At 59.2% G+C, this 16938-nt stretch overlaps 1 protein-coding gene across 1 annotated transcript; it reads right to left on the bottom strand.

Annotated features, from left to right (window-relative positions):
• Positions 1-508: 508 nt before the first annotated feature.
• Positions 509-14818, bottom strand: LOC142819734 (protein RoBo-1-like). Its single transcript, XM_075908474.1, has 6 exons — positions 11915-14818; positions 10621-10751; positions 9054-9173; positions 4904-5062; positions 2587-2727; positions 509-1766 (listed from the first exon to the last, which is right to left on the bottom strand). Exons 2-6 carry the CDS (start codon positions 10679-10681, stop codon positions 1519-1521), a joined length of 729 nt encoding a protein of 242 aa, XP_075764589.1. The 5' UTR covers positions 10682-10751; positions 11915-14818; the 3' UTR covers positions 509-1518.
• Positions 14819-16938: the final 2120 nt, after the last annotated feature.

The following is a 16938-nucleotide window of genomic DNA, read 5'->3' as shown; positions in this document are numbered from 1 at the left end:
CACGGCCGATCTGGCCAGACGGCAGACAAGGCCAGAGACCAGAGGGGAGACCCTGGCCTGGCCCAGCTGGTCCCAGCGGGGGGAGAACATTGGACCTGGAGGGGGGCGGAGAAGAGGTGCCCAGGTGACCCTGTTACCTGGGAATAAGACAATGGATGGGCGAGGGGCTGTTGCTGGGAGTATTGGAGGCTCTGCTGGGAGATGGGGGCTGTTTTGGGGGGACTGAGGGCAGGGCAGACAGGACTCAGCTGGCTGCAGGGGAGACTCAGACAGGCGGGGCCTGGAGGCCAGGCCGACAGGCCTGAGGGATCCTTTGCCGCATTCAAACCTCAATGAGGCCTCCTGCTGGGCGCTGGCTGGGAGTCGCTCTGGGCTGGAGAACAGGGGGCGCTAGTCCCATTAGCAGGGGAGGCCCCGGGGGTCAGGAGGGAGGGGACCCCCGAAGTGGCTCACAGATGAGGCAGGCAGCTGGAGGGCCTGAGAGGCACCGTCCCGGAGGCAGGGGGACAGGTGAGAGTGGGTCCCCCAAGAGAGGGTCACCGTAGCAGAGTGGGACCCCGGGAAAGGGCTGTCTTACTGCTGCTGGACTGGAGGGGCTTCCCAAGAAGGGGCTGCCTCACTGGAGGGGGGTCCTGCCCGGGGACGGGCGGGCGAAGGGAGGGCAGGACCTGGGAGCCGTGACACCGGCCCTGAGCAACTGGAGCGTAACAACACACCTGGGGCTTTGATTTCCCATCCTGATTTATTCAATGAATTTGCTGGTGCACAGAAAGGCTCCCGCCAGCCACGCGGTGCCAGGACAGATGCTCGGCTCGGCAGTGGGACCCGGGCATCACCCTGCAGCACCAAGGGCCCCCCCAGGGGGCTCGGTACAACTGGGAACTTGGGCTTTCATGCTGCCACCATGGAGCCGGCTTGAGCATTTCTTCCCTTCAGCCGGCCAGCGGCAGGAGTGGGAGCGTGGAGCCAGGAGGTTTCCCCATAACCACCCAGCTAGGCCCAGGGATGCAGGCTAACACCAGCGTGGGGGGGTCTGCAGGGTGCCTGGCAGCAGGGGTGGGCAGGTGTATCTGCAGGTGGGGTCACTTCATGAATTGTGGAAAGCAGCTGTGGGCTGGCTCCTCCCCCAGAAAGGGTGGAGCCTCAGGCAGAAGGGCAGAGCCTCAGGTGGAAGGGGCGGGGCCTTGGGCAGATGGGGTGGTTCTCTCTAAGTGCCACGCACCTCTGGTAAAGGGACAATGCCTTGCACCCTGCCCTGCCCACCAGGCCAATCGAGACCCTCCTCGACTGTGCTCAATGCATTGATGTAGGATCGCGGAGGGGCCCGTACGGCAGGAGGTCGGGGTCTCCAGCGAAGCAGCTATTGGAATCTTACTGGGATGGCTCTTGGAACCTCAGCCCCTCCGCCCGTCGGTGATTTTGGGGAATCCATAAATAATCAATAGAATTAACGTAAGAATCACAGGTCGGGTCACAACATGCAGGCATCAGGCGCCGTGGGGCCTGGTTAGGGCAGGCTCAGGAAAGCAGCTTCACTAGCAGCAGCCCCGTCACGCCCGGCAGGAAGAGGGCAAAGGGGACTTTCCCCGGGGCCAGGCTGGTGCCGCTGTTCTTGGAGGGTACTTTCTGCGCCGCCTCCGAGGTTGCCGTGGTGAACGTGAACGTGTACTTTGCCGAAACCAGCGTGTTCTTGTCTTTAATGTTTTTGGCAGACGGAGTGGCGCAGCCTTGGGCTGCAAATGGTGTTACAGCAGCACCTTCACCAGCTGGAGGAAATTGGCCTGTTATTGGGCTCTGGCAGCTCTGAGTCCTGCTCCACCCCCTCCCCTCTGTCCCCACCAGCCGGCAGTTCCCCCTCTGTCTCTCTTCCCTCCCGCCTGGGGTTTCCCTGTTCTGGCTGCACCAGGCCACGGCAGGACAGGTGCCTGGCACCCTCTTGCCTCCCCCCCATCCCACAGGAGTTTGGTGCTGGGGTTGGGAACGGAGCTGTGGTCGGGCGGCTCCTTCCCCAGCGCGGCACCACCGGGCAACACACCGGCTCTCCCCACCCCTGGCAGCCACCAGCTCGGTTCAGTTATTTTATAACCACCCCAGAACACCAGGAGCCCTGGGCCACACTGAGAGCAGGAGCTGTCTCACGGAGCCACAGCAGCTTCGTTCCACCCTAGACATCAAGGGGGTGGGGACTAGTGGTTAGAGCAGTGGGGGGTGGGAGCCAGGACTCCTGAGTTCTCTCCCCAGCTCTGCATCCCTGACATCACAACCCTCCCCTGGCAAGTACCCCGCTGCCATTGCCCCGGGAGCAGGGTGGCATTGCTGGGGAGCGGGAGCTGGGCTGGGAGGGAAACATCCCAATTCCTCTCTCCTTCCCTCCAGCCAGAACCCCCTTAACAATTTCCCCCACCAAGGGCTCAGCCCAGCCAAGGGGCCTGGGAGGTTCTAGGAGCCCTTCCCCGTGTGCCTAGCAGGGGTGCTGCTGTCCCGCTGCCCAGGGGCCTGGCCCTAGGCTTCCCCTGCTCCCGGGGGGCTGCCCATGGCGGAAGGTTCCCAGCTCCCCCCACCCCAAGGCCAGTTGACAGGATTTACCTTTCGCGATTTGCCCAGTGAATTTGACACAAAGATTCTCATTCCCAGCACAAGGGACGGTGACGGGGGAGCAGGTGGTGGCCTTCGGAGCAAAGCAGGATGGGCACTGCCACCCGTTCAGGGTGTTGTTTGGCTGGGGCACTGAGAACAAAGAGACACACAATTGGGGGGGGAAGTTAAGCTTTATAGAACCCGTGTTGTGCGCCCACAGCCCAGCCTTGCCAAAGGCCCCCACCCCAGCCAGATAGCATCACTCCGTCCGTCTGTCACCCGGCAACCTGTGCGCCCTACTGCCGATGGGTTCCTGCCTTCCTGGGCCCCAGAGCCAGCACCCTGCTGTGTTTGGGGAAATCAGACCCACCCTCCTGCCATCTGATCAGCCCAGTCACCTCCAGGCCTGTCTCAGACCCAGCGCTGGATAATCTGCGACCAGATGTGTTATTTTCCCAGTCTCAGATTGGCTGAAGTCCCCTTTCACTTCCAAGTCCTGGGCTAGGTGGGTTGTTCATAAAAACCCTCATCTATCTCGTCCTCCCAGTTAGCTGCTATGGGGCTGACCCAACCATGGAACTCCCCCTTGGGGCTTCGCGCCTTTTATCCCTGCCCGGAGGCTGGCAACCCGCCTGGCTCCTATTCCCATCTCAGCCCCAGAGCTGGTGCAGATGCCTTTGCCACACAGGGTAGCCCCCTGCCTGCCCTGCACCAGCAGTGCCAGTTTCCCAGCCGCGTGCGAGCTTCTCCCACGTCTGACACCGGTTACACCACAACCGTGACCTGTTACTGATTCCAGAGACGGAAGCAGCAGGAAATCAAGGGGTTTGGAAAATGGCCAAAGAGGCTGGTTTGAATGTTTCACGCAAGAAGCAACAGGGACAAACAGGGAGCAGCAAACAGCCCTGGGGCTCTGAACCTGGCTTCCAGCCCTGACAAGATGCAGGTTTTGGAAGAGGTTCCCAGCAGGAGGAGCGGGAAAGAAAAGCCCCCAGTTTGAAGGTGGAGCCTGAAAGGTTCCGGGAAGTTTAGATTTAAGCCTGTCCCAGCAGCTGCTCCCTTTCTCGCAGGTAGCCCCTGCTCATTTTATGGCAAATGGGCCTCGACTGTTCTACCCCGCTCCACTCCCAGAGACCTGCCAACTACAGCTATTGGCTTGGAGACTGAAATGACATTGGAGTCAATGGAGTCTGGGGCAATCCAAGGGAGAAACAGGAACAAATAGAAGGGGTGCCAGGGCTTGTCCACATGAACTGCTGGAGTGAGGGGAGGGGGGCTGAGAATCCTCCGGGGGTGGTGGTAAAGATGCCCAGAGCCCACCTCACTGTCCCATTGCCCTGCCGAGGCACATGAAACACTCAAAGAACCCTAGGGATAGAACAGACCTCAGAAGGCACCAAGTCCAGCCCCCAGCCCAAGGCAGGACCAATCCCAGCTCAATCATCCAAGCCAGGCTTTGTCCAGATGGGACTTAAACACCCCTAGGGATGGAGATTCCACCCCCTCCCTAGGGAACCCAGCCCAGGGCTTCCCCACCCGCCTAGGGAAATAGATTTTCCTGATATCCAACCTAGACACCCCCCACTGTAACTTGAGCCCATTGCTCCTTGTTCTGCCATCTGTCACTACTGAGAACAGCCTCTCCCCAGCCTCTTTGGAACCCCCCTTCAGGAAGTTGCAGGCTGCTCCCAAATCCCCCGCCCCCTCCCACTCTCCTCTTCTGCAGACTGAACAGACCCAACTTGCTCAGCCTCTCCTCATAGGTCATGCGCTCCAGCCCCTGAATCATTTGGTTGCCTTCGCTGGACCCTCTCCAACGTGTCCACATCCTTTCTGTAGTGGGGGGCCAGAACTGGACACAATACTCCAGACGTGGCCTCACCAGAGATGAATAAAGGGGAATGATGACATCTCTGGATCTGCTGGCAACGCTCCTCTTAATGCCCCTAATCTGCCATTAGCCTTCTTGGCTACAAGGGCGCCCTGTTGACTCATGTCCAGCTTCTCATCCACTGTAACCCCAGGGCCTTTTCTGCCGAACTGCTACTTAGCCAGTCGGTCCCCAGCCTGTAACAATACTTGGGATTCTTCCATCCCAGGGCAGGACTCAGATTTCTTTCAGCCTAGACCTCCAATGTATCTACCTCTGCACCTCATCCCTGCCCTCCAGCATACCTACCTCTCATGCATGTGCTTTGAACTTTTTCCCTTTTGAGACAATAAACAACCTGTTCCCAGAGTAGGAGGCATCCCTGCCCCTGCACAGTCGAATGGTCCCTGGGAACAAGCCCCTATCAAGGGGTGGGAAAACAGACCCCATGTTTACCTTGTAGGTTATCTTTGTTGCAGTCATTCTCTTTGCATTGTTTGTTGTTGATCCTCACGTACCAGCCTGGCCCAAAAGTGAACGTGAGGACTCCTTGTAGGGCGTCGTTAATTGCAGCTATGCAGCCTTTGGAGGACTCCTTGGCAGATGATATCCCTTCTGTTTGAAAGAAAGAGGGAGGACGGGGAAGAGCTGAGGTGCTGGGCACGGCACCTTGCACTGGAGCAGAGAGGTGATTTTTCCTCAGTGTTTGGCTGCGGGGAGCCCGGCCCATTCCCGGGGCCTGGTTCCAGCAGGAGGTGGCCCAGCTGGGGGCTCGGCGGAGCTGGGAGCTCGTACCCCCTAAGGTGAAAGACTTTGGGGAGCAGCTGGCAAGGCCCAAGGGATCCCCTCCCCAGTCTCCTTTTCCAGCCCTCTCAGAAAGTGCGTTTCTACCCGGCGCAGCTTCACTTGCTGCCGTGCAGCTGGCCCGGATGGGGTTCAAAGCATACGTACAAATCAAGAACTACATCACAGGGGGTGATGTTAGGGACCGGCTGACGTTCACTGGAGTGTGCATAGAATCATAGAACACTAGACCCTCGAGAGGAACAACACTTCCCCATTCTTTCCTGAGTACCCCCTCCCAATGCCTCAGGTCAGGGTTTGTTGTCGGCTCAGCTGGGCTCCTTTACCACTCCTTCCCCCCACCTTGCCTGAGGGAGGGTTATTTATGGTGCGCCCATCAGCCTGAACTGGCCTCAGGTGTTCTGATTAGCCTTCCCGTCAGGCTGATGGCAGAGGGGCTTCAGGTGTTGAACTGCTGGGCCACAGGCCCTGGCAGTCTTTACTGGGAACATAAAACTGCATACCCAGCTCCCCGGCTGCGTTTAGACTGACATGATTTTGCGCAAATGCTTTTAACGGAAATGGCAGTGTAGATGCTCTCTTGTGGAAGAGTTTTTTCACAAAAACTCTTCTGCAAAAGGTGCCCTCAGGGTTCTCATGAACTCCCAATGGTCAGCACAGGCAACCAGGACTGGCTAGAGCTGCCTCTCTCTCTGGCCGAGTTTTCAGAAGCCCTCTGTCTCATGCCCACCAATAAATCCCCAGGCATGGACAGGCTGACCATGGAGTTCTACCACATGTTCTAGAACATCCTCTGCCTGGACCTGGCTAGCATCAGAGCCGAGTCTTTAGAGAGCAGGATCCTCCCTTTATCGTGCAGGCGAGCCTATGCTCACCTTGCTGCCCAAGAAGGGGGATCTCCACGATCTGAGGAATCGGCTCTTCAGCACAGAGTATAAAATCATTGCCAAAGACATGGTCCATCCAGACCAGACCTACAACCTCTTTCTGGTCCGGGATCTCTTAGAGCTTGGGTGTAGGGATGATCTGTTGTTTGTCCTCCTGTCCTGGGATCAGGAGAAGGCGTTTGACTGGATGGACCACGGGTATCTCCTGGGCACCCTGTGGGCCTTTGGCTTTGGGCCCCATTTTGTGGGGTTTCTCCAGGTGCTGTACACCTCCACAGAGTGCTTGGTCAAGCTCAACTGGACTCTGACTGCACCAGTCACCTTCAGGCAGGGAATACATCAAGGCTGCCCGCTGTCAGGCCAGTTCTACACTCTGGCCATGGAGTCCTTCCTCCATCTCCTCCGCAAGAGGTTGACGAGGTTGGTGCTTCATGAGCCAGAGTCACAGCTGGCCCTGTTGGCATATGCCGCTGACGTGCTCCTCATGGTCCAGGACCCGGGCGACCTGGTGCAGGTGGAGGCTTGCCAAGCCATCTACTCGGCAACCTCCTCCGCCCGGGTCAACTGGATCAAGAGCTCTGGCCTGGTGATAGGGGCTGGGTGGCAGGCAGCCTTCCTCCCACCCATGCTTCAGGCCATCAGGTAGAGCGCAGGTCCACTGCTCTATCTCTGCATTTTTCTCTCTGCCACGCATCCCTCTCCGCCGGAGAACTGGCCAAGTTTAGAGGCCAGGGTGGTTGAGCGGTTGCAGAGATGGAGAGGACTGCTCCGGTGCCACTCCCTGCGTGGGAGGGCACTGCTACTCAACCAATTGGTCCTGTCCATGCTCTGGCACCGTCTCAACACCCTGGTCCCGCCCCCAGGTTTCCTGGCCCGTATCCAGCAGCTTCCATGAGACTTCTCTGGCTGCCGGCCTCCCACCAGGACCTCCTCCGGGCCTGGAAGCTACTTGTGGGGACCATGTCCTTGGGAGCCACCATGGGGGCAAAGCTCCTTACGGAGCCCCTGCTATACAATCCCCATCTATGTGTGCAGGCGGCGGAGTCCCCCTCAGTGCACCAGAGGCTGGTCCTGGCAGAAGTCACAAGGATTGGAGACCTCCTGGACTACGACTGGGGAGACTGGGTGGATCCTCAGGTGCTCGCCCAGCGCATGGGACTTTCCACCCTACGTAATCCCCGATGCGTCCTTCAGGAGGTGAAGAACACTATGTCGCCCCCTTCTTGGGTGTACCTAAACAGGGTCCTGTGAGAGAGTGCACTCCACCCACCCCTCACCTGCAGCCCTCCTGATCTCTTCATTGGCCCCTACTCCAGATACCTTCCCAACCGCCTCCCCCTCATCACCTGAGCTGGCTGCACACGTTGCAGCCGGTCCCCTTCCGAACTGCGCCAAAGAGTCACCTGTACACGATCGTGCTTCACAAGCTCCACTTTCCCACCCTCATGTCCCACCCGGATACCAAGTGGCAGGACCTCTTACCACCAATAGAGGGTGGGGAGACCCTGTGGGCCAGCTTTTATTCGACCTTGGTCCCACGGCCCACTGGGGACATCGGCCAGAGAATCCTGCATAGCGCAGTGTGCACAGGTGTGTACTTGGTGCAGTTCACCCCCATTCCTGACACTTGCATCTTCTGTGGTGTGAAGGAGACCCTGGCGCATATCTACCTCGAGTACACCAGGTTACAGCCTCTCTTTCGGCTCCTCCAGAACCTCCTGTTGAGGTTCTGGCTGCACTTTTACTCCCACTTGCTAATTTATACACACCCTATCTGTGGCCCCACAAAGTCGTGGGGCCTCCTGGTCAATCTCCTCCTGGCTATCACCAAATTGGCAATCGGCAAAACCAGGGAGAAGAGGTTGGCTGGGGGAGGGGCTTGCGACTGTGGGGCCTATTTCCGTTCCTGTATCCGAGCAGAATTTCAATGGGCAGCATCTGCCGGCTCTCTCTCGAGACATTCGAGGGCCAATGGGCACTGTCTGGGGGTTCTCTGCTCGGTATCCCCATCCGGCTCCCTTGCTTTAGCCCTTTGACCCCATGCCCATTCCTGTTTTTTCATTATTTGTCCCAAGTAATTAGTTGGTTTTTCTGGGCTATGTGGACCCTCCCCAAAGGCTGGGGGGAAGCCCTTTAGATGTGCCTCCCACTTCCTGGACACCAAATTGACTAGGCTTCGGCAGCCAGCTGCTCTCAGGCTGCCACATACCGTTTTAGACCCCTGAAAACAGTTTTCATGTCCCCCCTCAATCTTCTCCTTTCCAAAGTAAACAAGCCCAATTCTTTCAGCTTTCCCTCAGAGTTCATGTGCTCTAAACCTTTAATCATATTTGCTGCTCTTCTCTAGACCGTCTCCAATTTCTCCACATCTTTTCTGAAATGCGGTGCCCAGAACTGGACACAATACTACAATTGAGGCCTAACCAGCACAGAGTAGAGCGGAAGAATGACTCCTCGTGTCTGGCTCACAACACACCTGTTAATGCAGCCCAGATTCATGTTTGGTTTTTTGCAGCAGCAGCATCACACTGCTGACTCATATTCAGCTTGTGATCCACTCTGACCCTTAGATCCCTTTCTGCCGTACTCCTTCCTGGACAGTTGCTTCCTGTTCTATCTGACAGACATGGATTGGTCCTTCCTAAGCGGAGCACTTGGCATTTGTCCTTATTGAACTTCATCCGGTTTACCTCAGACCATTTCTCCAATTTGTCTAGCGCATTGTGAATTCTGAACATGTCTTCTAAAGCACTCATCACCCCTCCCAGCTTGGGATCATTGGCAAACTTTTATCCCCTGGTGCTTTGCAACAGACTAATGGGGCCAGGGAGCACAGACTGGGGGGCTGGCCATGGCGGGGAGGCGGGGGGCCAGGCTGAGGTGATATGGACCAGGGTTGATATAACATCACTTACCCAGTGTGCTTTCTTCTGTCACAGTATAGCAGCCAACGGCGTTTTTATCTGGTGAGCACTCAGTCCCTTTTTCACTTGAGCAGCCGTCTGTATTTGCGGGGCACTGTATGCATGTTAGTCCTGGAGAAAGAATAGCGAGTGTTTCCTTCATCCTGTGAATGTCATGTGTGCGCTGACACATCCCTGAGCCTGCATCCCCTGTGCTCCCAGCAAGCTGAGGGACTTAGGGGCTCATGGCTTCCAGGACCCTCTGCAATGGGACAGTTTCAGTCGCAGGACCAGCAGTACCCAGTAGAGGGCAGACTGCTGAAGGGGGCATTGCTCCTCCCAAGCTCCACCCTCCAAATAAGCCCCGCCCACCTAAGAGGTTATTCCCCTGATGAAGGTATTCATGGTACTGGAACTTGACTCCGCTCACACCACCTGGGGATCCTGGCAGCCCCCCCATTGCCATGAAACCTTCCAGTTTCATGCCCTATATGCTATGGGCTCCCCATCTGCCCAGCAGGATCCTGCATGCTCAGGACTGTGTGTGCCTTCTATTTCCTATGCCCCATCCCAGGGTCCTCCATTCTCCCCCTGGCTCCATGTGCCCCCAGTGCATCCCTCCCCCATCCTCATCCATCTCTCAGTCCGGAACACCAGCCACTCAGGGTGCAATGTGTTAACCTTGAGCAGGGCTGGGGGGTTTGGGGGAGAGTGTGATGGGCTGGAAGGTGCCAATGGCTCCATCAAGCAGTGCGTTGAACCACGCTTGGGGGAGGGGGTAGAGAAGTGAGGCTGAGGTGGCCTGATGCCAATGGTTCTGTGTGTCCCGAACTTCTCTCTTCCTGTTCTCTGACTCCCCCCAAAGCCTCAGGGTTCAGCCTGGAGGTGTCTAGAGCATCCCCGGAACTGCTGGAGCCGGTATCGCCGTGATCACAAGCTCTCCTGGGGCACAGGAATAGGGGAGTGCCGGAGGGGAGGGCGGCCAGGCTGTCTGGGCTGCCGGCCGGCCAGCAGAGGGATCCAATAAGCAGGTGTAGGGGACAGAAGCCAACTGCCTTGGCCTAGAGCCTTGTGGTCATTGCTCCCCAATGGGCAGGCTTTGGTGAACTGGCCCCCAGTGTCACACCTCGATTACAGGGCCCTGAGCCTCTGGGACATGAAGGGGGTTTCAGGGAAAGACACTTCCCCATGGGTGCACTCAGCCGTACCCAGTGGAAAGGGAAGGGTGGAAATTGCTGAGCAACAAAAACCAGAACAAAAGGCCCCTTGGAGTGGATGCGGCTGTACCAAGGGGGAAACATTCCCCTCAACTTGGCCACCCTCGCTCGGGAGGTGAGCCCCTCCAGGGAGGGAAACCCCCTTCCACTGGGGCAGGCGGATTCTGCCCTACGGGCTCTGCTGGCCCCGCTCTAGTGCCGTGGCCAAGCCGCTATCACAACCATCATGTGGACAGGCCCTTGTGTCCCCAGAGCTAGTCCCAGCGCCCTGCATGTGCGGGAGGGGCCCTGGTGGGGGGGGCCGAGGGGTGCACTAGTTGAAGGCCAGGAGGGTTAAGTGGCTGCAGCTGCGGACGACTCACCTTGGACACTGGCTGTCGCTAGGAGAGCAGGGAGGAGGCAGAGGAGCCAGGAAACCCCCATGGTGCTGGGAGGAGGCCGGGGGCTGGGCTGGGAGCTGAACGGAGCCTTCTCACAGCTGGCACAGCGAGCTCTGCCGGAGGGGAGCAGGAGAGAGTCACGACAAAATTAGGCTGGAAAGGGAATTACCAAGATTGGAGGTGGGGGAGAAGCACCAGGCAGCAGAGCCGCACAAACACCCGATGGTTTGGCTCCCTGGCAGTTCAAATATTGGGAAACATCATGTTGGGTTGATCCAAACCTCTCGTCCTCAGAAAGGCTGAAAAACAGCCCCTGTCACTTTCCGAGGATTTGCAAGATTCACGTTGGTCACAGAATGAAAAGTCCCGCCCACGCGGCAAGGCAAAGACAGGTCAGGTTGGGAAAAGAACAAAGCACCTCACTCTGGCCGTGTGACACCAAACGTTGCCATTTCTCAGGGTTGTTTCTTGTATTTTTTCCCTGCTGAAGCGCGGCGGCGAAATTGACACAAATTGGTGACATGTGTCAATCAACCCAAACCCTCATTTTCAATGGAGAAAAGTGTCAGTTGGAACATTTCCCCCTCCCGGCCTGCCCCCCTTGCCACAGGCCTGCCCAGGTGTGACAGTGGGGAGGGCGCTCCTAGAGACGGTCCTTGTAAGTCATTATGGAAGGAATCAGAGTTACAAGTAAAGCCAAGATGACAAATGCAGCTTGTGACAGACACGGGGTCATGACCTGTCCCTGCATCACGTCCTGCTACATCAATGGAACTACGGCCCATTGACCCAGCTGGGATCTGCCCCATTGACTCCAGTGGAGCTACGGCCCATTGACCCAGCTGGGATCTGCCCCATTGACTCAAGTGGAGCTACGGCCCATTGACCCAGCTGGGATCTGCCCCATTGACCCCAATGGAGCTATGGCCCATTGACCCAGCTGGGATCTGCCCCATTGACTCCAGTGGAGCTACGGCCCATAGACCCAGCTGGGATCTGCCCCATTGACCCCAATGGAGCTACGGCCCATTGACCCAGCTGGACCCCTCGACAGTCCAAATCAATTGCGTGAATGGTCCATTTCTGCTCCCAATTCCTGGGACCCTGACTCACTCGCAGTGAGGGTCAGTGGACACCGGCCACTTCGCTGCCTTTTGTGTCTTTAAAAATCTCCCGATTTCTCTCTGGGCCCATCCCACGTGCAAGGCTCCCTGTGCTCTGCAGCTGATCATTGGCGCTGGTGAGCAATCGTGCAACCCACCTTGGGAACACTTACCGTGGGCGCCGCACGGCTCCACGCACCGCAGAGTCCTTGAGGGGAGGCTGCAGCCAGGGCCCCTTTCCTCTCTATATATCGCCCAACGCCAGCGCCTGAGTCAGCACGGAATGGGGAACAAAGGTGAATGATTGACTGAGGGGACAGGACCCTCCACAGGGCCCCTCCCTCTTCCAATACAATCGAGATTAACCCTCCGCCAACCCACCCGCCTGCGTTTTATGGGACTTCTCCCGTCCCCGCCTGCTGGATCCGGCAGCAGAGATAAGGGGCGATACTCCGCTGGAGGAGCGACTGTTTGCACAAGAGGCCTCTCTCCAGAGCCCGAGCGGCTGTAAATACTAGAACAATGGTACACTCCCACAGCTGGGAATCCGGCTCCGGCGATTGACCCAGGGGGGTGGGGTGGGATGCTCAGAACGAAACTCCAGCTGGCCTTGAAGTTGGCTTCTTACGAGCGCTCCCCTCCCATTCCCAGAACGGCTACATTCCTTCGCCTTCCACTGCGTCAGCAGGCCCTGGGGCAGATTTTATTTGCCCCCCGCCCTTCCCCGCGGGAAGGTCCCATCCCGCTGGCTCTCGGGGGATGTCACAGCCGGAGACGTGAGCAGAGAAGGGCGCTCTGGCCGTGGGGGGATTCCAGGCCAGTGCTGCCAGTAGAGACGAGCTGGGGGCAGGGCTGGGGGCTGGCTGGTGCCCAGTGGGATGGAAAACCGGGATGTTATTTCCAACCCTCAATCTCCTGGCTCAGGTGTTGCTAGGACGCGGGGTCTGTCTGTGGCTGGAGCTGCAGCCTTGTTCGCCAGGCTCTCGAGTGAACTCACACGAGTCAGATCGGGTCCACGCTTCTGCCGGCACAGCTGGGAGGGTCCGGGAACGTGATTGGCTGGCTCACCACCAGACTGGAGACCAGCAAACCACCCCTTGACCCATAGGCCCAAAGAACAGGGGGGCCCACGCAGGACCGGGAGGGAATATGGCCTCTTGGTGCGATGCTCTGACTTGGGGCCTGCCATTGACGGGGGAGGTCGGGCGATCACAGAACAGCCTCAAGAGCAAGGGAAGGATTCAAACCCTGCCTCACAGCCGCCAATCCCAGCAGCTCGGTCTGCACAGCTCAGCATGGGGACGGCCCATGGAGGGGCCAATCCCAGCCTGTCGGACCCATGTGGGGGGCAAATAGCTCCTCCTCCACCCAGCCAAGAAGGGCCTGGCCCAAGCCCCCGGCTGGAAACTGGGTCTGGCCAAGGCCACCCTGGAAATCATGGTTGGGCGTTGACCCAGGAGGGGAATTAGCCGCCGGAACGACCTCCCCAGGGTCCTGGTGGATTCTCCAGCCGGGCCCGCGCCGACGGCCGGATGAGGGGCTGCGGCTCAGACTTGCGCTCGGCAGCATGCGGGGGAGGGTCTCTGACACGGGAGGTCAGACAGGATGGCCCCGCGGGCTCTGTCTGGCCTGGGAACCAGCCCCTCTGGGATCCCAGCTTGGAGTGTGGCCTGGTGCTCTGCTCTGCCCCCAGCCCTCGCCAAGCCCCAGCTCTCCCTAGCAGCTCCGCACTGCTGTCATGTCTGGCTGGCCTGGCACCCGCTGCCTTGGCTCTGGGCTCAGCCCTGGCTCCCTGTCGGCATGACTAGGCTGAGCACCCCAGCGCTCGCTCCTCTCTCCAGCCCTCACGGCTACTGTCCCCTTAACTCTGCCCTCCATGGCCTCAGACAGCCCCCGCTCATCCAGAGCATGGGCCCTCCAGTTCTTGACTCCCTCATTGGCCTGCTTCCCAGTCAATCAAACTGAGCTGGGGGGCTGGCCTTGCCCCAGTGGTCCTGGGGCCTGTCAGTCTGATGACCCTCTCTGGCCCGTCCCCTTTCCTTTCCAGTTTTCACACTTGCTCAGTGGGCTCCCTACCAAGAGCCATTACTGGCAAGGTCCCTCTGGCCCCGCAGGGGGGCTGGGGTTGGGGGCACCGGCCACGAGGTGGGCAAAGGTCTCCAACCAAAGCTGCCCCAGGCTCTGTCATGTCTCACCCCCCAGCCCTGCATGGCATCATGGGCCCGCCTTGGACGGTGAATCACCCCACGACAGGCAGCAGTGGCCTGGCTAAATCCAGGGTCCCGATACCCAGCCCCCAGCTCCCGCCGCACTGTAACCACTAGACAGCCCCTCCCAGCGCTGGGGCGGAAACCCCAGACCCCTGGCTCCCAGGAGGGAGAGGTGGGCTGGATTCTCCATCCTTAAATCACGGCACCTTTCCAAAGACGGTGGCTCATCCCTCCCTCCCCTCCCGCATGGGCTGCGTGCGGAACTCCCCCGGGCTGTTATGTGGCACAGGATGCCTAGGAGGTCATAGGGGACTGACTCACCCATCCCCTCTGGCCTTAGGGGCTAAGAAATGAAATGAAGCTCCGGGGAGCAGCCGGGTTAGTCTGTGACAGGATAAACTCAACCCACAACCCACGGGCTGGTAGCACCGTGCAGACTAACAACACACGTCAACTGGATCATGAGCTTGGGTGGCCAAGCCCCGTCTTCAGGGGACCTGAGTCTGAAATGAAATCGGCGTTCAGCATCCAGCCCCCGCTCAGCTTCGGCTCTGACACCCGACCGGTGTCTCCTGCATCAGCTGGATCCCTTGGGTGGGACCTCGGAGAGGCAGAGCGGGCAGGTGAGCGAAGGGTTAAATCCGAGCGGGGCCTGCGGGAAGGAGCGGCACCTGGTTCCCATCGCTCCAGCCCCTTTTCGGGGAAATTGTTGTCCGCTGGGTTATCAGAAATGGGAATCAGAAAGTGATTGCACTTTCCATATGATGCTGATGTAGCTGGAGGGAACTGGGGCTGGGCCGGGAGAGGAAAGGAAGAAGCCCCGTCCCTGTGCTGCCCAGACAACCACCCCCCAGCCCCCCACCCCAGCCCCTGTGCCCAGCCAACCCCTGATTCCCTGTGCCAGCCAGCCCCCTGCCCCATCCCCTGAGCCCAGCTGCCCCCGAGCCCCAATGCCCAGCCAGCCCCCCGTCCCATCCCCTGTGCCCAGCCAACCTGATTCCCTGTGTCAGCCAGCCCCCTGCCCCATCCCCCATGTCAGCTGCCCCCCCGATCCCCTGTGCCCATCCCCCCGCCCCATCCTCTGCACCATCCAGTTGCCTCCCTGATCCCCCGTGCCAGCTACCCCACCACCACAAATGCACCACTCTGGGCGCAGCACCACAACTGCCCACTCCCCCCCTACAGAGCCCCCCACCCTAGTGCCCCAAGACCGGGAGCTCTTCCCTGCCCCCTCCTCACCCTCACCCCCACTGACGCCCCAGCAAACCCCGAGTGAGGACCCCATGGAATGGAGGGGGGATGGGAGGGGCTCTCAGAAAGTCCTCCCCTCCCCCTTCTGGGGGTTAGAAACCGGCTCCCTTCCGGCCCCAGCAGAGCCTGGCCAGGCTCCCCTCATCTGTAGAGCTCAGGTTTGGGGCAGGCAAGGGGGTGGGGGAGCCTATTGCCACTGATGTGGGAGGAGAAGTTAGCATGGCACAAGTCCCCTCGGGGGACCCCCACCCGTGTGCTGATCTGCCACCAATGCCCCTCTTCCTGCTCCCTGGGGCTCTCCCGTCCTGCTGAGCCAGCTCCTCTGCTCCCCCTAACCAGCGCTGGGGTCCCCGTGCCCCCGTAGAGCAACACAGACACTGACCAGCCCAGCCCTGGGGGGGAGGGACAGCTCTCAGGGCCCCCCCCCCCCAGGGGACTCACAAATCCACCTTGCTCCATGTGAGCAAAGGCAGGGGCAGCCCAACGCGCCGGACGAGGGTCTGGGGACACCACGGAAAAGTCGCCCTTTCCCGAAGTGCATCGGGAGGGCAGAGAGATGCACAGGGGTCGCTCCCGGCCCCGGGTCACGAGGATCGGCGCGGGGCCGGAGAGTCAGCACAAGCGGCGCCAGGAAGTACGAACAGTCGGATTTCGATGGTTGCACCGAAGCGTCAGGTCACAGCAAGTTCCTAAATTAACACGCAAAGGCTTGACTGAATTGGGAGTTAATTAAACCCTCCGCTCGTCTGAATCCACGAAGGACCTCGGTGCCTGCACAGTCTGACCTGAAGCAGCTGTTCTTATTCCAGGTCAAGCACCACGTCCCCCGCTGTTTCCAGGTTCTTCGCACCCTCTCGGGATGGGCCGGGCAGCCTCATAGGCCGGGGGCTTCTTATTGCTCAAATAGACCTTCCCCCGGGACGGAATCCCCCACCCCCTGGGAACACCCCAGACTCAGGATGGATTCCAGTACCACGTGGCATGGGCCCAGGCCTTCCTCGGACCAATCACGGGCTTGGGTGTCCGGGACACACACACCCCTTCGCAAGGCGTTGGTCTGAGCGTCTCGTTAGCACACGTAGAATTTGAAACCAATCCGCACTTTGTATTTCTAACGGGCCGTGCAAGACTAACGCACGCGCGAAAACGGGACACACACTGTCCCCAAGTGTATCGGTAAAACTGGGCCTCGGAGGGGTCGCCGGATGAGTCTGTACCTTGTGGGAGGGGACCCCCCCTCCTCGTCCCAGTACACTGCTCAGTCTCAGTCCTGCGCTATTTGCCCTTGGCTGGGTTTGAACTCTGGCCCCTCAGCTACAAAGGGCCTTGGGGCCAGCGTGCTGGGCTCGGCCTGGGCTATGAAAACAGTCCACTCCAGCTCCCAGGAAAAGGGGGGCTGAACCCCCTGTTTGGAGCTCTACACCCCCCTTTGTTGTCTCTGGCAAGGTCGCTGTCGCTGTCGCTGTCTTAGCTTGTCTGGTTCTTCTCCTCTCTGCTCCAGTCTCTCACTCTGCAGCCTCCCCTGGCTTCCTTTTAAAAGCCTCAGGTGCAATCAGCTGGCTCTGACTGATTTACAGCAGCCCTATCGCCTCCGCTCCTGATTAACCGGGGCTGCTCCTGCCTTTCAGCGCTGCCTTTCTCCCTCGCGGTTGTAGTCCTCCCGCCTGACCCTTTAAAAACAACAGCGCAGTCCTGGGTTCCCGCAGGGTCCGTCCCCACAGCACAGTTATTTCAGG

Source organism: Pelodiscus sinensis, chromosome 24, assembly GCF_049634645.1.
Source record: "Pelodiscus sinensis isolate JC-2024 chromosome 24, ASM4963464v1, whole genome shotgun sequence".
Lineage (NCBI taxonomy): Eukaryota > Metazoa > Chordata > Testudines > Trionychidae > Pelodiscus > Pelodiscus sinensis.
The sequence above is the reverse complement of the archived record's forward strand: the minus strand, read 5'-3'. Positions and strand labels throughout refer to the sequence as shown.